Raw genomic sequence first — 27,818 nt, 5'->3', positions numbered from 1 at the left:
CCTTATAGTGTTTTATTAAATTATCATAAATCACAAATAAAAACCTCAGAAATGAATTCGGAAATATTATAACAGTAACATACAACAAACCTTTATTGCTAAGAATAGTGATTTTTCTAGAATAACAAGTCGAATTAATAGTAAATGTACGGATTGTCAAACATTGATTATTTTTAGAAAGAATATTTTATCCTGTCATAAATAAAATAAAAATAAAAATGTCACGCAGTTTGAATTTTCCGATTATTAAATTCATCTAATGTTTTAAGGGCAGCAAAAGAAAATGTCAGTAATACCATGGAATATAAGGTCGGTTTGACCAACAGATCGATATTTATATAAACCAATCTGATTAATATACAGATCTATATTTCGTTTCGTTTTTTTTATACTTTCAATGGCCTACACTACATGAAGATCTGACAAGTTGTAGTGATAGGTCGCGTCAGAGGTCATACGAGCGGCTTTTGACCCTATGACGTCAGACATTTGATTAACCAATCAGCATTGATGTTTCTTATGGATTACCCACAGACCGTTTCATTGGTTTATCCCTAACACCATCCAGAACACGTCAATGATAACAACTCTTCCAGATCCTAGTGTAGTAAAGACAAGTAAAACGAAATTTTGATCTATAAAAAAAGGAAACGAAATAGGATCTGTGTTTTAATCAGATTGGTTATAAACATTTCATGGTTACAGTTTCGATATCAAAAAAGATGAGTAGGAGATTTTATTTATCACCCAATTATGTCTTATGGCACATGGGGTTACAGTTTACTTGTATGAGCGACCATACGACAGTATGATTATAAACATTCCGTGGTATGACGTAGCCCATGGCACATGAGGTTAAAGTTTACAAAAATTGCCACGCTTCTTCTTTCAAGGCGCGGGTTTAGATATATTTGTCTTCAACTTTTTTATAAAACACTGTTGTAATAGCTATACAGGATGTTAATCATGTTTTAAAACAGTGGTAAATAAAGATGTTTCAAGAGCAGTTCCTAAACAAATTCCTGAAACAGAAAATAAATAAATTTATCAGGGGAGGAAGATCTATTAATTAGTACATATCAAATCATTGGATATAAACTTAGAATGGGTCTAACCAAAGAGAGAGAGAGAGAGAGAGAGAGAGAGAGAGAGAGAGGGCGGGGTTTAACGTCCACTCGACACAAAATACTTCATTTCGGGATTAACATATGGTTTATTTTTATTTCATTAATTCGCTTGAGCGTGGGGGGTCTTTAGCAGTGGGGGGGGGGGGGGACTAAGGCGCCGGAGAAAACCGACGTGATTGGACAGGCGACCCTATTTCGGGACTAACATATGGTTCAATTTTAATTCAATAATTCTTTTGCCCGTAAGGGTCTATAGATGTGGGGGAAAACTGAGGCCCCGGAGAAAACCGACGTGGTAGGATAGGCGACCCTATTCCTTGTCACGTACAACCTGGGAATCTAAACCACGCCATTTGACTTAATGACATATCTTATGATACAACGCGCACGCGCTAACCATTCGGCCACTACACCCCCATGTTGGTTATAAATGTGTGGTATAAGTATATCGATTATAAAAGTGTGGTATAAGCGTATTGTTTATAAAAGTATGGTATAAGTGAATTGTTTATAAAAGTGTGGTATAAGTGTATTGTTTATAAAAGTGGTATAAGTGTATTTTTAATAAAAGTGTGGTATAAGTGTATTGGTTATAAAAGTGTGGTATAAGTGTGTTGGTTATAAAAGTGTGGTATACGTGTATTGTTTATAAAAGTGTGCTATAAGTGTATGGGTTATAAAAGTGGGGTATAAGTGAGTTGTTTATAAAAGTGTGGTATAAGTCTGTTGGTTATAGATGCATGGTATATTGATTATAAAGGTGTGATATACGAACCTAACGTAATAAATAAAGCTGTAATATTAATACATAGTTCTCTATCAGCTGTGGGATATTTATCACTGTGTAATATCTGATAGAATATATTCACATAGGATGCTCCACCCAACAAACCAACAAATATCATCAACGCGGGTAAAACAGTTACCGGTAGAAACTTCCACTGAAATATTCATCAAATTGAAAATGAGAATTTCACTACTAGCTTAAGTGCTTGATAAAACCAGAGAAACCTAGTAATAAAAATGCTTGGAATCTCCAGTGGTCTCATTCCACTCCACTCCACTAACTCCTGGGATCATCCATGGGAGAGAGGTTGGGGTATAGTGAAGTAGAACGGAATGAGACCACTGGAGATTCCGAGGATCAGTAATAAACAGTAATTGTTATTTCATAGAATTGTGACCTTTGTATTTCAACTTTAATTACTCAATGCCAATAAAAATGAACACGATTACAAGATAAGTGTGAACTTTGTCCATAGAAGGGGAGTGGTATCAGGTGGTTTTGAAATCGGATGTCACTGATCAACCGTCAATACGTATAAGTGAAGGTTAAATATTGAGTAAATCTTTTAGACAATCCTTTAGAATCATGTTTGAGAAATACATTTTTAACGTAGTGTGGACAAGAAGGAAATCGTGTCATGGTTAACGGTGATGGTATTTGACTAAGCAAAGATAGGGGTTATATACTTACCCTTTCACAGTTTACATGCATAGTAGTGACGGTTTTCGTGTATGGAGCAGTGCATTATTACGCTTACATAATTTACGTGCATAGTAGTGACCGGTCTCGTATATGAGGTAGAGGATGCTGGTTGTTTCATAGTTTAGTAGTGATTATTCTCGTGTACAAGCAGAGGATGGTGGCGCTGTCATTGTACATGCATAGTAGTGACGGGTATCGTGTACGAGGTACCATAGACTTGCTCTTTCTTAGTGAACTTAATGATTCTCGCGCACAGGCAGTGGCGGGCTCGTCATATGGGACGCTAACGTGTACACAGGACTTCGGTCTTTCGTTCCATCTCAACGACTAGACAGCTGTCAGTTCGGTGGAGATAGGACAATGAAATGAAATGAAATGGGATTTAACTTCCTATTGCTCTGCTCCGGTTGGGATAGTGAAGACGGGCATACGCCATACAGTGTGCTATGAGGGGAAGTTTTGCCCAGGCAGCAGCACTATAGCCTACTCTTATATCGAATTGCAACTGCCAAGGGATCTTTTACATACACGTCAATGTGTATACGGGATCTCGGTTTTTCGTCCCCCGCGAACGATTAGACAACTATCTTCGTCTGGCACCACAGTAGGTCAAAGAACAATTAAATATATTTACATAGTTGTTTAATAGGAATAGGGCGGTGTTTGTGTGATGTGGTGTAGGGGTGTTGGGGTGGAACGCCACAGAAATAAATGTCAAGAAACTTACATGGACATCAAATATCCATAAAATCATATTAATAAGTTGTAGAAGTGTTAAAACATATACACGTTTTATGGTAAACATCTGAACTGATGATCGGGATACAAACACGCCGGCCTGAAATTATACAGGTTTAATATTAAGGACGAAAGTCGAAAATAAATAAAGGATAAGCTTAAGACAAGAGAAAGAGAGAGAGAGGGTGGGGGGGGTTAACGTCCACTCGACACAAACTAGGTCATAACGGAACTAACACATGGTTCAATTTTATTTTAATAATTCGCTTGCGCTTAGGGGTCTTGAGCAGTGGGAGGAAACCGGAGAAAACCCACCAGGTTTGACAGGCGACCCTACTCCTTTTCACGTATAACCAGGGAATCGAAACCCCGCCAGTTGCCTCAATGACAGACCGTATGATACAGAGCGCACGTGCTAAGCATTCGGCCATTCCCCCCCCCCCTCCCAATCTTAAGACAAGTGTCCTCGTAATAAATATATACCCGAAAGAATGCGTCATACTTTTCAAACACAATTTCATATTTTGAAAATTTGTGTGAGCGTAGTTTGTTATTTTAATAATTTCCGTAGACGTTCGTGTGACTGGCTATCTTGGGGTTTTATGCCAATCTGGGGATCACGTGGCTAAGTGGGTAAGATGCTAGCTCGCTAGCCTGGAGGTCGGGTGTTCGATCCCTGCACTGGCCGAGAAAGTTCATCCAGATTTTCCGGCGTGGTTTCCCTTGTCAGTGATGCAGGACGGAGGGCCTGACAAGGAAAGCTGTCTAGTCGTTCGGATGGGACGAAAAACCGAGGTCCCGTGTACACATTGGCGTGCACGTAAAAGATCCCTTGGCAGTTGGAATTCGATATAAGAGTAGGCCGTAGTGCCGCTGTCCGGGCAAAATTTCCCTCATAGCACACTGTATGGCGTATGCCCGTCTTCATTAGCCCAGGTTAGGAGGAGCAGAACAGTAGGACGTTAAACTCCATTTCATTTCATTTCATTTCATTTTATGCCAATCTGAACGAACGACAGACCCACCCTACCTGCAGAGAAGTGACTCTGACACAGTGAATAGCCATGGTAATATGACGTTATCTAGCTACCATTTATTTTTCGAACGTTAGTTACGTACAGTTTTATGCGTGTCAGGAAAGTTTGAACTCTAACCTCTAGGTTTACATGGTAAAGGCCATAGTCATGTGTTATTGTAGAGTTATCTATTAGCTTTCTATACCCTAACCCCACTCCATTACATGTATACTAATGTCAATCCGATATTGCAAACCAGTGTACAGTTATTACAAGTCCATTGTTAACACATTTACTGAATGAAATTACAGGCGCGCGAGAGAAAAGTGTGGTTTAAGTTCCAATCAATACAAACTATGTCATTTTGGGCTAACATCTGGTTCGATTTTATTTCAATATTTCGCCTGTGCGTAGGGATAATTAGCATTGTGAGGCGACCAGAGGGCGCGGAGAAAAAACTTGAGGTTATGCACACGACCCTAGTTATTGTCACGTACAATACAAGTGAGGGATCGAAACTCGCCACTTGAATCAATGGCAGACCTGATGATTTAAGGCGCGCGCGTTAAACCATTCACACACCCAACCCCCATTTATTGATCATAAGTTAACAATGCGTGCATTGTTTTAGATAAAACGGGGGATCACGTGGCTAAGTGGGTAAGACGCTGGCTCGCTAGCCTGGAGGTCGGGTGTTCGATCCATGCATTGTCTGAGAAAGTTCATCCAGATTTTCCGGCGTGGTTCTCCCTTGTCATTTTTTTTAGATAAAACGTATCTTGCTTAATACCTGGTAACATAACTGTAAAGCAGCATAAAGTTCTGGGCAACCCACGTGATATTCGGATTTATGTCTCACTTTAGCCGCACACCCTCTTGCGACATATTCAAATACATACACGGCACACAACTAAAACAAAAAGATCCGAATATATAGCAGCATATAGCTAAATCAAACATCCGAAATATATAACAGCACATAACTAAAAACAGTTTCAAAGAAATACACAACGCATAGCTAAAACACAAATATACACACATCACCAAGCTAAAATAAACATATCCAAATATATATACACAGCAGCTAAAATAAACAAAGATATACACAACACATAGCTAAAAATACAAATATATCCACAACATAGCTAAAAATACAAATCTATCCATAACATAGCTAAAAATACACCAATATATACAAGAGATAGTTAAAAAATACAACTATATACACCACACAAAGCTAAAAATACAACTATATACATCACACAAAGCTAATAAATATAACTATATTCACAACACATAGCTAAAATGAAATGTTGTTTAATGGCACGTCAGCTCCAACCGGGCTATATTGCGCCAAACATATGTTGAATCTAACGAGACAAATTAAAACAATATCACATAATTGAATTTATATATGTAAATAAAAACAAATATCACAGAAAATATATGTAATTAAAAATAAATATAACAAATCTTTTACATATATAAATATTTAAAACGATATACATGATTAAATATATACAATTAAAATTGAGAATAAAAGTTTGTCTCTTTTAAAAATGTTAGCACTTTATCATATAACTCCGGTTGAGCAAATAGCTGACGTAATGACTGGCAACGGTAGTATTTAGATCTAATATATTTGAGATGTTTGCACTCAATCAAGATGTGTCTCACTGTCAAAGGAACATGACAGTGAACACATTCCGGTTAAGGCTCTCGCTTCAAAATGAAAATATGAGTTAAAAAAGTATGACCAATGCGAGAGCGACACAAAACAACTTCATCTCTCCTGTTAGACCTGTAGGAGCTTAGCCATTCTCCAAGGAGACGCTTTATGTGATGAAGTTTGTTTGTGCCTGCAAGATCCCAAGACCGTTGCCAGCGGTCATAAATAAAATTATTTATACAGGATTTAAAATCCGTGTATGGCGTTAAAAATTCGAATAAGGGAAGATCTAAGGCAGACTTGGCAGCCAAATCTGCTTGATCATTCCCTTTTATATCCATGTGACTGGGGAGCCAGCAAAGGACAATGTCCTTGCTGATGAACTCGTTTGATAGTAACAGACCATAAATGTCTGCTACTAATGGGTGTTCAAGCTGTTTATTATTTATTGCTTGTAGTGACAACACATAGCTAAAAAAAAATACAAATATATTCACATAAAGCTATAAAAACAAATATATTGACATCACATAGCTACAAATAGAAATATATTCCCAACACAGTTACGCACCACACATAGCTAAAAATACAAATTTATTCACAACACATAGCTAAAAATACAAAAAAAATATTCACAAAACATAGCTAAATTATACAAATATATAAATCAATAATAGCTGATATCTTACGTTAAATCCCATCCATAATATAAGTTTTAAACATCTCCATATTCTCTGACATGATGATTCTACATCATACTCACCATTAATCTCATAATCTGAAACTAAACATTGACATTTATACAGAAATCATAATAATGCTCTAACATGACTGAAATTATAATAAAATATTTTCCATAAACTGACTACCGAATTTGCCCAGTCGACTCTAAATTATGGCTACTCGTTATGGTTGATTGAGCTTGACTTTTATTCTTTTTACCCTAATCACGCGAAACACTAACTTAATCAAATGAATGTTCGAGGGAGAAAGGTGCATCTGTCGTTATTTAATGTTAACTGGGTGTTACATATAGAAATATACAAGATCGTTATTTGGATGTTCCATAAAGAACAAGCGTCTGACATTACGTGTCACTAATTGGATGTCCATAAGGAACAAGAACCTGTCATTACTTATAGCTAATTGGATGTTCCAGAAAGAACAAGAATGGAATGATCCAAGAAGGACCAGCATCCGCCGTTACTTATAGCCACTCGGATGTTTCAAAAAGAACAAGCATCTGCCGTTACGTGTCGTTAATTGGATGTTTCAGAGAGGAGAGAACAAGCAGCTATCGCTACTTTTCGCTATTTGGATGTTCCAGAGAGAACAATCATCTGTCGTTAATTCTCGCAAACGGAATGTTCCAGTACATGCCGTTATGAATCGCTAACTGGATGTTCCAGAGAGAAAAAACACCTGCCATTCCTTATTACTAATAAAAGTCAATTTCAGAACACTTAACCCTATTTGTTGCATCTCATATATATTAAAGATATCATAATGTAATGAAACAAACCGTTTTCTAATATTGGTGTCCTTTCGCTATCTTCTTCATTATTAACAAATATTTCTACTGGCTGTTCTTTCTCCGTCTTTATAACAATAAAATAAGCTAACCAGTAGACTAGAACAACGGGTGTTGTTAATAAGAATGCGTATCTGAAGTAAACAACATTATAAATCTATATTTATATATATACATGTTGCAATGCACGAAAATCTCGGTCTGCAATGACTTGAAATGAAATGAACTGGGGTATAACGTCCTATTGTTCGGCGCCGACGAGTCTTCAAAGTGGGAGAGAGAGAGAGGGGGGGGGTAACGTCCGCTCGACACAAAGTAGTTCATTTCGGGACTAACATATGGTTCAATTTTATTTCAGGCGACCCTATTCCTTGTCACGTACAACTGGGGAATCGAAACCAGGAAGTAACATTTGGAAGTTTTCAGACTTAAAACTAAATTAAGGAATATTACTTGGTGAGTGTATGTAGATCCTTCGTTTTATCTTCTCCGTTACCAACACTACAACCTGAATGAAATACAGAAGAAATGAAAAACTATAATGAAATATATAATTATACAACCAAAGATAGTTTTGTAAATTTTATTATGATGTCAACCTTCTAAGAATGTCTGTCCAACCTCGTGGGTTTTCTCCGGGTTCTCCGGTTTCCTCCCACTGCTAAAGACCCCTACGCGCAAGCGAATTATTGAAATAAAATTAAACTATATGTTAGTCCTGAAATGACCTAGTTTGTGTCGAGTGGACGTTAAATCCCATTTCTCTCGCTCTCCCTTCTAAGAATGTAATCATCTACCATTGAAAAAAGTAAGGTATGTTTTACCCTTTTCTTAAAGTATTGCATGACTTACTACTTACTAATTGTGTTCAATTGCGCTACATTTCTTATTTCTTAACTTCTGGTGAAACCATATGGATTAAGACCAGTAATTTCCTCCACCTTGACTTCAATGTTCATTCTATGACATTTTTGGACTTATAACAATTTGAACAATCCGATGATCTTAACCTTTATAACCACAACATTCTAAATCTGATTAAATCACAGATCCTATTTTGTTTCGTTTTTTATAGTTCAAAATTTTGGTTTACTTGTCTTTACTACACTAGGATCTGGAATAGTTGTTATATGACAGGCGTGAGGGATTAGCCAATGAAACCATCTGTTACGGCGATGTCTTGGCGTGCCATGCACGGAATTGTGGGTAAACCACTAGAAACGTCAACGCTGATTGATTTAGGGTCAAAAGCCGCTCGTGCGACCCCTGACGCGACCTTCCAGTACAACAGGTCAGATCTTCATGCAATGTAGTGTAGGTCATCGAAAGTATAAAAAAACGAAACGAAATATAGATCTGTCTTTTAATCAGATTGCAACATTCCCTGCCAGAAATAATTTTACGTTCCGACATTAGTTTTAACTGTTCAAGCAAACCTAAAGCCAAGCCCACAACCCTCAGTGTGCGTGCTACCACGGGCAGTCTACGGGGGAAATTTAGTAAGCATGTTGATACTTACGCGTCACATGCGTGTGTTCGGCACCGTAGAAAGTCGCAGACTGACCGTAGAGACTTTTGGACCTGCATATACAAATTTTTACCCTGATTCTTGCTACCAAACCCAACGACCCGTGCGTGTCAAAACATGTACGATGTGTTGCGAGCTATCCTTACGATTGTTTACTTTATCCCGGCAGAACAGGGGGATAGTAAATCCCAATTCATTAGTAAGTTTTTAATCTGGTGCAGTATTTTATAGATACCAAACCAATCCCAATACATTCATTAGTAACGATTTAACCTGGCGCAGTTATTTATAGATATCAAGAGAGGGAGAGAGAAATGGGGTTTAACGTTCACTCGTCAAAAACTAGGTCATTTCGGGACTAACACATGGTTTCAATTTTATTTCAATAATTCGCTTGCGCGTAGGGGTCTTTAGCAGTGACAGGAAACTGGAGGACCCGTAGAAAACCCACGAGGTTGGACAGGCGACCCTATTCCTTGTCACGTACAACCGGGGAATCGAAACCACAACAGTTGACTCAATGACAGCGGACGTGCTAACCATTCGGCCATCTACCTCCCCCCCCTCTTATAGATAGATATCCATTAGTAGTAATTGTTTAACCTGGTGCTGTATTTTATAGATATCAAACCAATTCATTAGTAAGTGTTTAACCTGGTGTTGTATTTTATAGATATCAAACCAATTCATTAGTAAGTGTTTAACCTGGTGTTGTATTTTATAGATATCAAACCAATTCATTAGTAAGTGTTTAACCTGGTGTTGTATTTTATAGATATCAAACCAATTCATTAGTAAGTGTTTAACCTGGTGTTGTATTTTATAGATATCAAACCAATTCATTAGTAAGTGTTTAACCTGGTGTTGTATTTTATAGATATCAAACCAATTCATTAGTAAGTGTTTAACCTGGTGTTGTATTTTATAGATATCAAACCAATTCATTAGTAAGTGTTTAACCTGGTGCTGTATTTTATAGATATCAAACCAATTCATTAGTAAGTGTTTAACCTGGTGCTGTATTTTATAGATATCAAACCAATTCATTAGTAAGTGTTTAACCTGGTGCTGTATTTTATAGATATCAAACCAATTCATTAGTAAGTGTTTAACCTGGTGCAGTATTTTATAGATATCAAACCAATTCATTAGTAATTAGTTAACCTGGTGCAGTATTTTATAGATATCAAACCAATCTTACCAAATATAATATAAATAGTAGAACCCAGGAGACCCGCCATTCCTGTTCCACTTGACCATGCATTCACAAGATGACTGGGGAATTTGGACAGAAAACCCAGAGTAACACTGAAAAATTATATAAAAAACAATATTTTGAAATGCAGCTCTTTTCTTTCGAATAGAGGATTTATAAGTCAAATCCTAATAAATTATGAAATGAATGGCATAGGGTTTAACGTCCTGTTTTGGTGGCCACGATGGCTAAGTGGGTAAGGCGCTCACGCGCTAGCCTGGAGGTCACGGGTTCGCTTCCGGTGTTGGCCGAGATGTTCATCGGGAACTTCCGGCGTGGTTTTTCTTTGTCTGTAGTGCAGGACGGAGGGACTGACAAGGACATTTGTGTAGTCCTTCGGATGCCACGAAAAATCGAGGCCCCGTGTATGTATTGACGTGCACGTTAAAGATTCCTTATCAGTTGGAATTCGATATAAGAGTAGGCCGTAGTGCCACTGTCCTGGCTAAATTTCCCTCGTAGCGCACTATGGCGTATCTCCGTCTTCATTAGCCCAGTGTTAGCAGACCAGTAGGACGTTAAACCCCATTTCATTTCATTTCATTTTCAACTGGGCAAATGACGACGGGCATACGTTATGTAGTGTGCTACATCGAAATTCCAACTGTCAAGGGGTATTTTACGTGCACACCAACGTGTACACGGGGTCTCTGACCCCTGACCCCTGACCCGACCGAACGACTAGACATTATACTCATCATTATACTATACAGTTTACCCTTCAGAGAGAGAGAGAGAGAGAGAGAGAGAGAGAGAGAGAGAGAGAGAGAGAAATGGGGTTTAACGTCCACTCCACACAAACTAGGTCATTTCGGGACTAACATATGGTTTAATTTTATTTACATAATTCGCTTGCGCGTAGGGCTCTTTAGCAGTGGGAGGAAACCGGAGGACCCGGAGAAAACCCACGAGGTTGGACAGGCGACCCTAGAGAGAGAGAGAGAGAGAGAGGGGGGGTCGCCTGTCTAACCTCGTGGGCTTTCTCCGGATCCTTGGGTTTCTTCCCACTGCAAAAGACCCCTACGCGCAAGCGAATTATTGAACTAATATATATCCATGTGTTAGTCCAGAAATGACTTTGTTAAATGTCGAGTGGACGTTATAAACCCCATTTCTCTATAATGATATCTGGATTTCTGATTAAAGGACAATATTGGTGCCAGTCATTATCACAGTCTCACACAACAACTTTTGGTCTTCGAAGGAATTATTAGTGAACAGAAATTCGGCCGTGTATCTGTTATCGTGTTTTCCTTTGGCGTTCGTCACTTCCGATTCAGGAAACCTGTATTACTCAGCTAATGTGTTTAACCATCTCTATCACATATGTGATAATGACTGGCACCAATATTGTCCTTTAAAGTGGTATTGAATCCACAGCAAAGATATATCTATTCGCTTATATGATTATATCACTTACTTTTCACCGAATGCTGCACTGCTCCCCACAACAACCTATTTAAAATAATATATATGTGATAACTGAAACCTAAATTCGTGTAATAATATTAATATCGCTGTAACAATATTTTGTCGTTGACTAATTACTGGTTCCAACTTCATAAACAAGAAACATAGTACGTAAATCAACGGAAATGTGTGGCAACTTGATACCACGTGACTTCTTCATCGTCAACCATACATCATATCCTCTCTTATTTACGAAACTGCACCAACATAGGTGGAATGTATTTTGTTGACCAAATTAGGTAATACTCCCTGCCGGTATGCAAGGTATGGGGCATGTTTATACCATATTTGGGATTTAGTACTTTGGTCAGTCTATGACGTAAAGCAGTTAGGGGTGTAGGCATCTATAAAAGAGATTAAGGCGGTCACCCTCAAGTAAATGAAGTGTACACTTCCTCTGAAGTGTTCATTTCTAACATATTTCTCACTTTAGAAACACTTCCAAAGACACTTCGGTTGAAGTGTTTACTAAACTTCACCTAAGTGTTCACTTCACCGACACTTCTAAAAGATTGTCTGTTTCGACCGCATTTCATTTCGTTGTCATTTTCAAACCGAGATCCATTCTTCGAGGAGTCACGATGGGGCAGCGTGTAAGGGGCTTTACCATAACCAGTTCGATCCCTTTGTTGATCAAGAAAATCCTTTGAAGTTTTCCAGCTGGCAAAGGAACAACTGGTAATCGTTTGGACCCACATACACCCCGCAGTGTCGAATTAAAACAAGACCTTGACGGTTGGAATTCGATGAAGATTTGGCGGAAACGTCTCTGTCCGGACAAAAATCCCCTCGTGTCTCATTAGCCCGGTTGTTAAGGTTGTTTACCAAACAAATAAAATAATTGTACTCACAATACAGGCCAGAGCAAACCAAAAATTAGAAGCAAAAGCAACACCGAACAATCCTTAAACCATATAAATATGAAAATAGAATATAGACAAATAAATACAAATACCGTTTGTACGTGACAAGGAGTAGGCTAGTCTATCCAACCTCGTTGGTTTCCTTCTGGTCCTCAGGTTTCCTACCACTGCTACAGACCCCTACGCACAAGCGATTAATTGAAATAAAATTGAACCATACGTTAGTCCCGAAATGACCTAGTTTGTGTCGAGCGGACGTTAAACCCCATCTCTCTCTCTCTCTCTCTCTTTGTCTCTCTCCCAATTCGGGATTAACAATTAACATGGTATATTTATTACAAATGTATGCATTGGCTTTTGGAAGTTGGGAATCTCAGGGAAAACCCATGATGTTAGCATTGCGGCTTTATCCTGTCCGGGATTGAACCCCACGGGAAACTGACCTTGTGGTCTACAGCGCATGGTTAACAGACTAGTTAGAAGGGCGTGGTTATTTGTATTACACGTATAACAGACTAGGGGCAGGGCGGGTTTATGTGTATTATTTATTTAACAGACTAGGGGAAGGGCGGGGTTATTTGTATTATACGTATAACAGACCAGGGGAAGGGCGGGGTTATTTGTATTATACGTATAACAGACCAGGGGAAGGGCGGGGTTATTTGTATTATACGTATAACAGACCAGGGGAAGGGCGGGGTTATTTGTATTACACGTATAACAGACTAGGGGAAGAGCGGGGTTATATATATATATATATACATAACAGACTAAGGGGAGAGTGGAGTGGGTGGGTGGGGATTTTTATTCCATATTAGGGGGTGGGCGGAGTTATATTTATTATTTTCAACACATTGAATAAATTACCGATTAACATGAGGCATCCATTGACGATAAATCTGATTTTAAATGACGTCTTCAATAATACAAACGTATTTAAAGCTGAAAGAGAAACACAAATACTTAAAAATGATTGTTTATAAAATGAAATGGGGTTTAACGTCCTACTGTTCTGCTCCGACTAGGCTAATGAAGAGGGGCATATGTAAAACAGTGTAATACGGGGGAAATTTTTCAAGGGCAGCGGCACTTTGGTCTACTCTTATATCGAATTCCAACTGCCAAGGGATCTTTTACGTGGACGTCAATGTATACACGCGACCTCGCTAGTTCGGATGATGCGAAAAACCGAGGTCCCATGTACACATTGGCGTGCACGTAAAAGAACCTTTGAATATTGGAATTCGAAATAAGAGTAGGCCGTACTGCCGCTGTCCGGCAAAATTTCCTTCATCGCACACTGTATGGCGCATGCTCGTCTTCATCGAAATAAGAGTGGGCAGTGCTGCTGCGGTCCGGGAAAAAAATTCCCTCATAGCACACTGTATGGCACATGTCCGTCTTCATTAGCCCAATCGGTGCAGAACAGTAGGACATTAAACCCCGTTTTATTTTATTTCAATGAAATAATATCTTGAATCTAAGGAAAATATTTATGACTCCATGGTAGTCCCCAGTTTAATGGTAATTACAATATTCCTTCAGCAAGGACGAACAAGGCTTATAAACCATATATTTCGAAACGTTAATTCTACATTAAATGGCAGTTTCAAAATTTGATATTTAATTTAGACTAATTCATAAGTTCTATTATATTCGTTTACTGTAAAATAAAAATAATGATTACCTTTGACTAAAACAGCTAGAGCTACATTAGCAGCAAATACCAAACCAACAAAATTCGATTTACCAAAACTAGAAATGGAATAATATAAATCCTTATTTTATGATCAGTAGTGGAATACCGCGTTTTATCAGTGAAATAAAAGTGTTATTCCACTGGCTAGCAGTAGTGCATGTTGTTTTTACCTAAAATGATTGTAAAATCATAAAATAAATAGAACATTTGTCGTTTTGTCGTGAATAATATGTTTTATTTCATCTCTAAGCAAGAAAACGTTTATATTTTCACGAATGCTTCTCGATGAAATAAAATATGTTATTCACTCTAAAACGACAAATATCCTCTATATATTATAACATTAGTGAGACACCACTAAACTCTAACAGAGGTGGGAGCCACGGTAGCCTGGGGGTCGGGTGTTCGATTTCCTGCATTGGCCGAGAAAAATTCATCGGGATTTTCCGACGTGGTTTCCCCTTGTCAGTGGTGCATGCACGTAAAAGATCCCTTGACAGTTGGAATTCGATATAAGAGTAGACGATAGCGCCGCTGTCCGGGCAAAATTTCCCTCATAGCAAACTGTATGGCGTATGCCCGTCTTCATTAGCCCAGTTCGGAGCAGAACAGTAGGATGTTAAACCCCATTTCATTTATACACTGTAAAACTTTTTCCGTAAAATTTACGGACAAATGGCTGGCAGCTAGGTTGCCAACCAATGTACGTAAAAATTACGACACACCGTAAATATATTTTTACGAACATGTCGTAAAAATTACGTCCAAAGATTGGCAACCTAGCTGCCAGCCATTTGTTCGTAAATTTTACGGAAAATGTTTTACAGCTGTAAAAAACTTATGGTATGATAAGCATCAAAAAGACATTTACTTAAGATTTAAAACAGAATTTAATTATTCAAAACAATATAAGATACAATTAATTCCTCAAAAATGCTTTTACATGATAGTTTAAGATATAATAAAAGACCTGAAAATACTGGAAATTGGAGATTACTGTCAGTAAGTAAAGCTAACAACTGCCTTAAAAAAAAAAAAACCTGTCAACCACAAATTCATATTTTTAACACATTTGATCAAGAGCAGATTTGATATTACAATATGGAGAATGTTTAGAGATCTAACATATTCTTTGGCTGTCAAGCAGTTTGGTGGTATACTTCAACAAAAACAAAGCTCCTTTCATAATTCTTCATTAATAATAATGAACATTTGTACATGGAATAGTGACGACTTTAAAAAAAAAAAAGAGAATTTGTTGCCCTATTAACAAGGGAAATAACTCTCCAAAATATTTATCAAGTTCTCACAAGACAAGCAAACAAAAATTCCCAGCAATTAAAAAATGTATGTGAAAATTTACATGGATGTATCAAATAATGGGTAGCAACAAAATATAAATTTAACAATAATGAAATTATCCATTCAAATTCTTGTACATGTAACATTTACATTATAATATTCAAATGAATTTTTTTTATAGTAGAACAACAACATTCTGAATCTATTCTACAAATATATAATCAGTGTGTTACAATAGAATTATCCTCAAATCTTTTTCTAAAATCTTAACCAAGGTGTTGTAATATTTACCTCAAATCTATTATTTAAAACATCAACAACATGAAAGTAAATTATAACAGTAAAACATGATCTAATGAAATAATGAAATCATTCAAATTTTTGGAATTAATGAATTTGCATTCTAAATGTTTAAATGAACAATTTAAAATCTAACAATTATTGAACCCCAAAAGTATCATGACTTTAAAACAAGAACAGCATCAATGCAGAATTCCTATTATTCCACCTTAAATGTACAGCTTGTTTCAATGATTAGCTTAATCTCTGTTTGAAAATGTATATCATTAAATTTTCCACAATAACTCTGCCTAAGCATGTACATTCCTTAGTGAGAATGGCATAAATTGATTCAGTCTCGTAGATAAAAATTTAGATGGAACTCGACTACTGACAAAGTTAATGAACCAGTCCCAAAATGAAATGTGTAGATGAGAGTTACACAATTTTAATGTTTATGCAACACGGCCGCATATTTAGAGACAAAATGAACTGAGGAAAATTTTTCAAATGTACCAAATTGTTGATGGACAAATTAAATGACCAAAAGATTTTTCCATTAAAGTAAACGGACATCTTATCAAAAGTACAATAAGAAGATCAAGTTTAATTAAGAAGATTCATTAAAAAGATTTCTTGCAGTGCGTTTAAAGTCTCATTTACAAAGTATCACTCATAAAAGGGTTGTGGCTCGGTCCCTTATCACCTATTTTATACACACTATGTGCTGGTGTATAAAAACTAACCATAAACTCAATAGGCCTATCCCTAAAGTTTGCATGCATGAACATTATTGCATCATAGGTTGCAACGATACATATCACAGTATTTCTTCTTGGACGTGTTTCCAGCTCCCTAGCCACTGCTTTTCCATCTGACGTTTTTGATTCAAAATGTTCCTATATCCGTGATTTGTGGTTCGCCGGAGGGGAATGTACTTTCAGCGGGACACATGTTTCATTGCCGAAAGCCATCTTTTCTCCTTCTTGTCACATGAACTACAGGGGAGTATTCTGCATCGGATGAAAATGGACAGTTAAAATATCTGTACCATGTTAACCAAACCGTGGTCCAGAATTTAAAGCACCTTGAACCAAAATGTGGCATCTATACCGTCGTATACCTTCTCACAGTACCGGTATATTGTTGCTATTGTTGTAACTGTACTTCGTCCATTTAAAGTTTGACAGTTTAGTGATTAGTTATACCACTTTTTGGCACACTCGAGTCTTCCTCTTTTTCATGATTTCTGTGCGTTATCTGGGTTAATTTCAAAAATGCACCTGCAAAACAAATATTCTCAATCAGGTTGTTTCTTATGACATCCATTTCAAAAGAACACATTTTAATTAAGGAAAAGGGAGCTAAATGTGCGAGAAAATGAAGTTTCATGTCCACAAACAGGAGACTAAAGAGAGAGAGAGAGAAATGGGGTTTAACGTCCACTCGACACAAACTAGGTCATTTCAGGACTAACATATGGTTTTAATTTTATCTCAATAATTCGCTTGCGCGTAGGGGTCTTTAGCAGTGGGAGGAAACCGGAGGACCCGGAGAAAAACCCACGAGGTTGGACAGGCGACCCTACTCCTTGCCACGTACAACCGGGGATTCGAAACCACGCCAGTTGACTCAATGACAGACTTTATGGTACAGCGCGCACGTGCTAACCATTCAGCCATCCAACCCCCCCAGCAGACTAAACATATCACAAATACTATCAGTGTATACTGGAATAACCAGACTGCCATTCAATTTGGACATATTTCGCCGAGCATAACTGATTACAAATTACACTAAAAACAGAAACGACTGAATGTAAATCAGTTTATAGACATTCATAATAGATTATTATCGTTGCGACCCATTGTGTTCATTTCTCGGGGCCAAAGAATACAGATTTAGCTCCTTTAAGTTAGGTTGAACTTTTCTGATCATGATTCATATTGGTAGTAGCTGTAACTAACGTAACACCCATTGCTTTCCGGGTTAAAACCCATGCTTTCTTCTATCGTTACCGCATCTTGGGTTTCTGATCAGATTTTTGGACTAAGCAGTGGCGACTCTGCACCTATGACAGGTAAATCTAAAAGCAGACTAAAATAGGATTCACCTGTTGCTAATAAGACCTACCCCAAGGTTCAAGCTGGGAGAGAGAAATGGGATTTAACATCCACACACAACACGAACTAGGTCATTTTTGGACTAATAAACATAGAATTTTATTTCAATAATCGCTTTAACCGTAGGTCTTTTATAAACAGTGGGAGGAAAACGAACGACCCAGAAAAATGAACACGGTTAGTCAGGCAATCTTACTCCTTTCAACGCCACTTGACTCAAAGACATAGGCTTCATTCTGACCTAACTAAGGCCCATGTTAGACCATGGATCTTATATAAGCTCCATGGTTAGACCATTCGTCCAACCACCCCTCAAATTTCAAGGTCCAAGCAGTGGGCAGGAAGTGTTGGTTTTCATTAACAATGCGCTCAACTCCCAAAATTATTATCTTCAGTAAGTTCAATCTTATAATTTTTCTTTACCGGTAGGGCCTACCTTTGAAAAAATTTTACTAACCCAGAGAAAGGCTGGGTAGCCCACTCTATAGATGACAGGAATGACACTCAAGGATGCAATAAGCTGTGCCTAAAAAAATTAGTAAAATAAAAAATTAAAGATCATTATCCAGACAATGCATTGACAATTCAATAAATTCTTAATAATGGTTTTCAGTGGTAGGCCTAGCCTACAGACCTGAGACTATGAACTTAATGAAGCCCAGAAATGTTAGCCCTTCATAGTTCATATATTTTTTTTCTATATCAATGTTATTATTATGTCATCCGAGTAGCCTCAACTAGAACTGAAGCCTCCAAAAACAATGCGAAAAAATATTAGGCCTAGCACTAACACCAGAGTGTATTTTTACTCTGTGCTAACACTAACACTGTGACAGTGTATGTGAGTATCATGTATGTCCATTTGTCTAGAAGTAGAAGAGTCTATTCCTACTATTTCATAAATCAGTTACCGTACATTTTTACGAATGCTAAGAATCAATCTATGTCAAACAAAGATGTGTCCCTACTGTATACTTACCTAAAACTGCAATGTTTGGTATTGACTGTAGTGTTCAACTATTGTGCTCGATGTTGAGGGATTCCTCTTTGCCGCTAACTAACGGTCTTCGCAGTAATGGCGCCCAGGAAGACCGATGACGTCACTTTAATTTAAACACCCGTATGTCATATTTACGGACGAAATTCTGTATTTCTTAAATATTAACAGACTCGTGTCTGTAATCAGGATAACAGACCTGCGCTGTAGGCGTTTTACAGAAACAAGTCTGTAAAAATTACAGAAAAGGCTTACAGTGTAGAACTAAACTACATCCTGTATATTTTTATAAGATCTGGTGTTGTTACATATGTTTATTTGAGATTATTTCTGTCGTGCACCAAACCTAAACTTTAAAATAATTTAAGAAAAGTAGCATTTTCAATCGCGAGGAGCTAAAATTAAAATTTGTGCTTTAATTTGGCATTCAGCACATCCATGTACTTCATACTTCGAGAATAGATCTCTGCCCTAAATGGTCGCCATATCTAAAAAAAAAAATAGTATCCTGTTTTGTAATGCGGTTCTAGTCCGTTTCACTCTGTCCTACACACAGAGATTAAATAAAACGTTTTTCAATTTTATTGGATGGAAGCAGAATGAATATGTCGGTCAACTATAGCTTATTGTCTGTTCTCAAGCTGAGCTAACTGTAGAAGGCAGCCTAAGTTTAGTATTTTAGTTTTCATTTACATGGACAGGAAAATATGTAGACACGTTCAAATAAAAAGAATATGCGGGATTATCTTAGGGATATGTCATATGGGTCTAGGCATTCGAATGGGGTGTTAAACTGATATACAATTTGCTTGGGGGTAGTGGTCTTTAGCGGTGCGAGGAAAACGGAGGACCCGAAGAAAACCCTCGAGGTTAAACAAGCGACCCTACTCCTTGTCACTTAACCAGAGAATCGAAATCACGCCAGTTGAATAAATGACAGACCTTATGATTCAACGCGCACTATAAAAAACGATACGAAATGGGAACCTGTGTTTTAATCAAATTGAGTATAGATGTAATTAAAAGTAATGAAAAATAACCCTACCTATCTGCTATCGTACTGGCTGCTGAATTTACTATAACATACGGTAAATTGTTGATGGTTCCCAGTAGAAATAACCCGAGCTGTAATATAAAACAAATTCACAAGTTGTTTGTATTACAAAAACATATACGAACTTCGATTTTGTTAAACGAATACCGTCTTCATTAGCCCATAGTCGTTTGGATGGGACGAAAAGACCGAGGTCTCGTGTATACATTGGTGTGCACGCAAAAGATCCCTTGGTAGTTGGATTTCGATATAAGAGTAGGCCTGGGAAAAATTTCCGTCATAGCACACTGTATGGCGTATGCCCGTCTTCATTAGCCCAACTGGAGCAGAACAGTAGGACGTTAAACCCCATTCACCTCATTTCATTTCATTAGCCCAATCGGTGCTGAAAATTAGGAATTTAAAACCCCATTTCATTTCGTTAAACGAACAATGCGACATTCTTGAAATGAAATGGGGTTTAAAGTCCTACTTCTCTACGTCCACTGGGCTAATTAAGATCGGCATACACATTTTGAGCCATGAGAAAAATTGTGCCCACTCGTTACAAACTAGATCATTTAGGGACAGGCATATAGTTCAATTTTATTTCAATAATTCGCTTGCGCGCAGGGGTCTTTAGGAGTGGGAAGAAAACGGAGGAAAACGGAGGACCCGGGGAAAACCCACGAGGTTGGAAAGGCAACCCTACTCCTTGTCACATACAACCGGGGAATCGAAACATCGCCACTTGACTCAATGACAGGCCTTATGATGCAACGCGCACGCGTTAACCACTAGACCATCCAACCCCCTGACATTATGATACGTTTACTGTATGGTTATATATACGATACAATTTAGGGAGAAGAAGTTGTCCTTACAGTGGGCTATATATGTCAAGGTTATTGTTACTTGCACACAAAGACAAACCACACGAGAGGAACATTTTAGGATAACTCCTATAACACATAGTTTTAGTTATCCGTATAACTGTCAAAATGTGTAATATAAATGATGGGCGTAAGCATAGTTGTAGAATATTTTGTCGGATATGGCACACCATACAATTAATTTATAAACTAGGTTACGACGCGGTCGATTGCGCTGAAAGATTTGAAGTGTATTTGTAATGTAGCAGGCTATTGGATAGATCAAAATGAATAGCCAATCAGCAGTGGTGTTATAAAAAGGGGTGTGTTGTAACTGCGGCGTTGTCTCTGGGTGAGTGTATGTTTTACTGTGAAACTAATATTCATTTTATAACCGATTTGAGATGAGATGATGAACTGAGGTAGATTGCACATCGAATGATAAACAGCATGGTGATGTATGTCCAGTAATAGTATAGTTAGGTCCTAGTAGTAATAGTATATCACACGCTGGCAGGTTGACGACAGAAGATGCATATAGATTTCTTCTAACTTTGAAGATGATGACCTCTAGTGTGATGTCACATCATACCGCGCCAGTGACACTAGCATTGTTTGGATCAGACGTAGTAACACAAACTGATCCGTCCTTGATGCTTTTTACTCATTTCACGCCTTCGCGTACAATGGTATGTACCATTTATACTATGGATTTGAGGAAATCTTTCATGAATTTCGCAAAAGTTCTTAATTTGGCAAAAAGTTTAAATTTTTCAACGCTTTCTTTGGATTTTAGAACAATTTCTAATCCCTGGAAGTTTAATATTTGCTGGTTGATCTTATATGGAATAAATATATGTGCTCCAATATTCAAATTGTCATAATATATACTATTTGATATTATAGAGACATTATATAGGCCTACCCTAATGATTAAAGGTGTAACACAGCGGTGCTAATTATGGAAGACCAAACAGCTCCTTATTCAGTGTTCTTAAATTTTAAAGGAGCTAAGTCGCCAATATTTGGGACCTAGAAGTTGACACAAATGAGTCGCAACGCATACAATAATGTAATATGAATGTATATGAATTGATTTACATTCAATCGTTTCTGTTTTTACTGTAGTTTCTAATCAGTTAGGTTCGGCGACATACGCCAGTATTCTCAATCGAATTTCAATCTCTAGCTTCTGGTTATTCCAGTCTACGCTGATAGCATTTATTGGGCATGCTCTCCAGATAAAAATATAGCGTTAACGTTTGACATGACTTGTGGAATATGCCTAGCCTCGTTTTTCGAGTCTCTTATTACAAATAGCGCTGAAACGAATTATGGTACACGATTCGTGTACCAATTGTAAAATGTTTATTTTTTCTTTAAATATTTGATATCAGAAGGCCATCTTTTCCCGGTAAGATCACAAGATCAATGTTGATTTAAACCGACAAATAAATCGTGTTTTGGATGATATTGAGTTAGAGATTTAGCTACTTTAGTTCTTAATTCATAGTCCTTAATTCTTTTTTCTTCATTTGTTGTCGTATTTCGACATATGTATACTAAAATTAACTTTTGTATCTTAAAGTCAATATTTGTTTTACAAACCAGACATATGTCATATCAGATTTGTAAATTGTATCTTTTTTAATTTATTTGTATTTTAATATAATGATCAAATTTCTTTTAGAAAATGAAAAAAATCTTAATTATATACATTTCATTAAAAAAATTTACATGTATTTACATTTCATCAAAAAAACATACAGTAAACCAAAACTCGAACAACAAATTTCCAAAAACTAATTTCCATTTTCATGTCCCGATTTATTTCTTTATTAATTCAACCAAAAACGTTTTGAGTAATTATACGATATTATTTTATCATTAAGTTGTAAATAATTTTATCATACAGAACAGAACAAGACAAGACATCAGAAGACTTACATAAAGATAGAGAACCTGAGGAAACAGATGGAAACATTGAAAACAAGGCAAGATGAAGATTCCAAACGAATGTTGAAGGACAAGAAAAGGAGAGAACATGAACTAGAAACATACAAAAAACAAACTAAAGAGAAAGAAGCTCTGACAAAGAAGAGAATAGATGATTTGGAGACATGTAATAAAACTCTTACTCTAAATGAAGAAGGTAGGTTGATATTTATTTCAAATATTTTACGTCATACACACATCGTCACACTTCAAAGTCATAAAACCCATCATCAAACTTTAAACTTATTACGTCATATATCTATCGTCATTGAGGTCAGAACAAGTATAACCAACTTTACAGTGTTTCTAGTTAGAAATGAAATGAAATGAAATGGGGTTGAACGAGATATTGTTCTGCAGTCGTATTGTATTGTATTGTATATTACAGATACCCTTCAGCGACAACAACAATTATCATTTGATGCCTGTCTACATGGTACATTGTCTAACATAAAACACATGGTGAACGAAGATATTAAAGCCAGAGACATTAAGGATAGGACACCGTTATTTAGATATTGTGAATCACGTGTAAGTGTTGTGGATAAAATACAATATCTGGTCAGTCACCAGGCTGACATGAACCATAAAGACAGTAATAATAATACCATATTACACTGGGCATGTGGGTTCAGTACTTTATCTACAGTGCAATATCTAGCTCATGATTTACACATGGATGTTAATGCAGCAGGTCATAACAAGGAGACACAGTTATTTCACTGTTGTCAATCAAGTGTAAGTCCTGTAGATAAAATACAATATCTAGTCAGTCATCAGGCTAATATTAACGCTAGAGACAGTATTAATATTACCATCTTACACTTGGCATGGATGTTTGGTACTTTACCTACAGTGCAATATCTAGTTGATGAATTACACATGAATGTTAATACAGCAGGTTATAACAACCTGACACCGTTATTTTACTGTTTTAAATCAAGTGTAAGTCCTGTAGATAAAATACAATATCTAGTCAGTCATCAGGCCGATATTAACGCTAGAGACGGTAATAATAATACCATGTTACACGCGGCATATGGTACTTTATCAACAGTACAATATCTAGTTTATTGTTTACATCTAGATGTACCAGTTAAGAATAAACGTGGTGAAACAGTTCTAGATTATTGTAGATGGTCAGACACTGAATTAAAAGAAAAGATAACATATTTCAAGAACAACTACAACTGACGTGTTTCGGTATGTCACGTCACGTCACGCCTTGTCACATCTGCATTCATGTTACATCATAAATTGTTGAGTATAATGTGGAAAAACCTGTCATTTTAAAGTCTTAATAAACCGGAAGTAATACTTCATGACCGAAATTTTTTGTATTGTTAGGTCATCATACATTTAAGGGTCATGGAAAGATTAGGGCACCATCTAGATGGTGAAAAGTAGAACAAACTTTAAAATGAAACCGGAAGTAAACAAAATAAAAATTCAAAACTCGGCTCCCTAAGGATTATTGCCATTTTGAGTAGATCCAATACAAAAAAAGTTTTCAAAAATCGGAATTAAAATGGCGGCTGAATATCGATTTGAATGTTTTGGGGAAAATCCAATATGGCGACCATGCGGTTGAATATGTTACAGAACAAGGTCTTTGAAAATGAAAGATAATATCTGGGGCAAACACCACCGTATGTCATTTTTTGTCTATTTTTGAAATGGGGAGAACTATTCATTCCGGAAGCCGTCACAAAATGCCATGTTGAAGGCCTCGATGTGTTCCTTATTCCTACTAAGGTTCAACTTGATACCTCAAATAGTGACGGAGATATGCCATCTTGAATGTCGAAAAATGATGAAGAAAACTATCGCAAAACTTTGATGCTAGTATTAATCGAGTGAACTTCCGAATTTCTAAAAATCGTCAGTCAAAGCCTATATGGGATTCGTCCAAAGAATCTAAAAATGAAAACCCGAAAAAGATCCGTTGAGAAATAACCGAGATATGGGCAATCTAAGATTATTTTTTGTCCCATGCGTAAAACACTTCCTGTTCGTCAAAAATGGCCCAATTTATATTTATTAAATAGATCCGCGGAGGTCAAACAACATCAACAGTTAAAACTACAGATGACGTATTTGTACTTTATCTACAGGACTAATACTGTGTATATATTTATTGTTTATGTTGCTGTTTAATTTATTCAAAATGTTTCCAATATTTTATTGTATATATTTATTTTTAATAAATACTACCCTTGACAAAAACTCGTCTTTATTTCTTATACGTCCACATTCATAACGTAAAAGTAATTATGCCGTCGCCCCCATATGTGTGTGGAGGTGCATGTGTTTTTGTGTCTCTAACAGGCCGCAATTCTTAAGGAAACGTCTTGAAATTTTGCATACTCATTACTTATACCCTAAGGATAACTATTAAATTTAGTGCATGCAGAGCCTCGCCCAATTTTTGTGTTTATTGTCCACAGGCTGCAATTCTGAATGATCATCTTGATACTTGGCGTTTTTATTTTTTATTCTGTCAGGGCAAAAATTCCCTCATACCACACTCTACGGCGTATGCCCGTCTTCCTTCATTAGCCCCGTCGGTACAGCAAAGCAGAGGCGTGTGAGGGCCCCCAAAGTGCAGAGTTGGCAAATTTTTGTTTCTGCATCACATGCTAGCATCAATCTGACGTATATATATGAGCCATGACATAACATATCTTGACCGAGGAATTATGATTAAGTCACGAAGATAGGAACATGAACATATGTTAGCAACAATCAAGAACGAAACGACCTACGTGCAAAGAAAAAAGCTAGCATCAACTTGGATTTGTGTTTCTTACAAAGGGTACTTACCATGCTTCATTCGATTCTGTTCGCTAATAAGGGAGACGTAGCACTTAAGAGTAAACGGACACAACCCCAAGAGCGAGAAGGTTTCGACCCCGGTGTACAAAGTGTACTTTAAGCATATCTATATATTATTTTGTCGGTTATGGCACACCATACCACTGATAATGCCCATCTTCATTCTCACGCAAGTCGGACTACAAAGGAAGACAACTCTGTTTGGGAGATTGCGTCTTCATTGGCCCAGTGGGTTCAGCAAAGTAGGACGTTAAACCCCATGTATTTATTTTTTATTTCTCTACAATAGCTGTCACGAAACCTTATGAAAAGAATCAATTCTTTGTATCTGTGGGGGTGGGGCTTGGGATCGTGGTGGCCTGTCATTGAGTCAACTGGCGGGTTTCCATTCCTCGGTTGTACGTGACAAAGAGTAGGGTCGCCTGTCCAACCTCGTGGGTTTTCCCCGGGTCCCCCAGTTTCCTCCCAATGCTAAAGACCCCTACGCACAAGCGAGTTATTGAAATAACATTGAACCATATTAGTCCCGAACTGACATAGTTTCTGTCGGCCACCCGACAGGATCGCCTGTTTAACTGCGAAAAAAACACCCTTACTTGCAATTTTCTTGGAATAAACTTGTATCATATAGTAGTCCAGAAGTGACCCCTCTCTCTCTCTCTCTCTCCCTCTCTCAGCGGGGGGGGTGGGGTCGAATGGTTAGCACGTGTGTGCTGTATCATAAGGCCTGTCATTGAGTCAACTGGCGTGGTTTCGAATCCCCGGTTGTACGTGACAAGAAGTAGGATCGCCTGTCCAACCTCGTGGGATTTCTCCGGGTCCTCCGGTTTCCTCCCAATGCTAAAGACCCCTACGCGCAATCGAATTATTGAAATAAAATTAAAAACCATGTTAGTCCCGAAATGACCTTGTTTGCGTCCAGTGAACGTTAAATCCCATCTCTCTCTCTCTCTCTCTCGGCCGACAAAGGGGTGTAAGATAATAACTAAACCTACCCAATTTCGTGTATTACCCATATCTTCTAAATACACTGTTATCTATTTTGGTATTATACTGTATATACAAAGAACACGGGTATTGTTGATACCACCCAACTGAACAATAACAATGTCCTCCACTGTGATAAAAAAAAATTAACTTGAACAGAGCACTAATAAGCTGTATATATACTCCAAACTACTGTATCGAGAATCTTAAACGGTTACACCAAACAAAAATATGTGAATCACACAGTAAATATTATTAAAAGTAAATGTTAGAATCCCCGCACAACAACAACACAACAGAATTGGTGTAGAGTTAAGATTTTTTAATGATTATAACATTTCGGGTTGTAATACCCTTTTTTATCTTCCCGATCCAGTCAGTACCCACACAGATTTACCAGTCTGTCCAGCTATAGTTACTCTAGCAAGGGAGTTTTTCCGTTCCTTCACGTCTCCAGTTATTAAAAGTACGTTAAAAAGCCATAATTTAAATGCGAACCGATCAATATTGAACTATATATAACTCTTCTTCTCGTATCCAGTTATTAAAAGTATATGAAAGTTAAATAGCCACAATTTAAATAGTTATAATTTAAATGCGAATCGATTGATATTGCCCTATATATAAAGTTTTACACCACACAAAAAAATAGGCCTATGCATTGCACTTCAAATGTTACTAAAAGTATGTTAAATAACCCAATGCGAATCGATTAATATTGCACTATATAACTCCACACTGGTCTATCTAGAATGATATCTTAAATATTATGAAAAATAAGTTAAATCGAGATAAGTATATCATCCAGACGTAAACAGTGAATCAGTAGCTGCCCCGCCATATCACATGGGCTTCTATTTTTCAGTTCGGTTCTACTCCCCAAAAACAAAATCTAAATAACAACAACACAAGGTTCAAAGTGTAAACAAGGGTGGTAATTCTAATGTTACATCTTGATTATCAAGTTACTTTATTAGTTATTATACAAACGATTGACATCATTAATTTTA

The 27,818-nt window shown here is 37.2% G+C and overlaps 2 protein-coding genes across 3 annotated transcripts; one reads left to right on the top strand and one right to left on the bottom strand.

The window, feature by feature from the left end:
• Positions 1-27,696, bottom strand: LOC126824937 (battenin). Its single transcript, XM_050554391.2, has 13 exons — positions 26,817-27,696; positions 14,374-14,441; positions 13,554-13,628; positions 12,675-12,727; positions 11,774-11,808; positions 10,300-10,406; positions 8,024-8,078; positions 7,562-7,704; positions 6,729-6,823; positions 5,161-5,280; positions 3,344-3,454; positions 1,903-2,068; positions 1-1,022 (listed from the first exon to the last, which is right to left on the bottom strand). Exons 3-13 carry the CDS (start codon positions 13,561-13,563, stop codon positions 961-963), a joined length of 957 nt encoding a protein of 318 aa, XP_050410348.2. The 5' UTR covers positions 13,564-13,628; positions 14,374-14,441; positions 26,817-27,696; the 3' UTR covers positions 1-960.
• On the top strand, positions 21,324-25,201 carry LOC126824949 (putative ankyrin repeat protein RF_0381). 2 transcript variants are annotated; one of them, XM_050554409.2, is made up of 3 exons: positions 21,324-21,343; positions 22,907-23,143; positions 23,375-25,201. In XM_050554409.2, the coding sequence occupies exons 2-3, from the start codon at positions 22,966-22,968 to the stop codon at positions 24,178-24,180; spliced, it is 984 nt and encodes a 327-aa protein (XP_050410366.2). In that variant the 5' UTR covers positions 21,324-21,343; positions 22,907-22,965; the 3' UTR covers positions 24,181-25,201. The 2 variants fall into 2 exon arrangements, with proteins under 2 accessions (XP_050410366.2, XP_050410367.2); XM_050554410.2 differs by lacking the exon at positions 21,324-21,343 and adding an exon at positions 21,360-21,449.
• Positions 27,697-27,818: the final 122 nt, after the last annotated feature.

This window comes from Patella vulgata, chromosome 6, assembly GCF_932274485.2.
Source record: "Patella vulgata chromosome 6, xgPatVulg1.2, whole genome shotgun sequence".
NCBI lineage: Eukaryota > Metazoa > Mollusca > Gastropoda > Patellidae > Patella > Patella vulgata.
The sequence above is the reverse complement of the archived record's forward strand: the minus strand, read 5'-3'. Positions and strand labels throughout refer to the sequence as shown.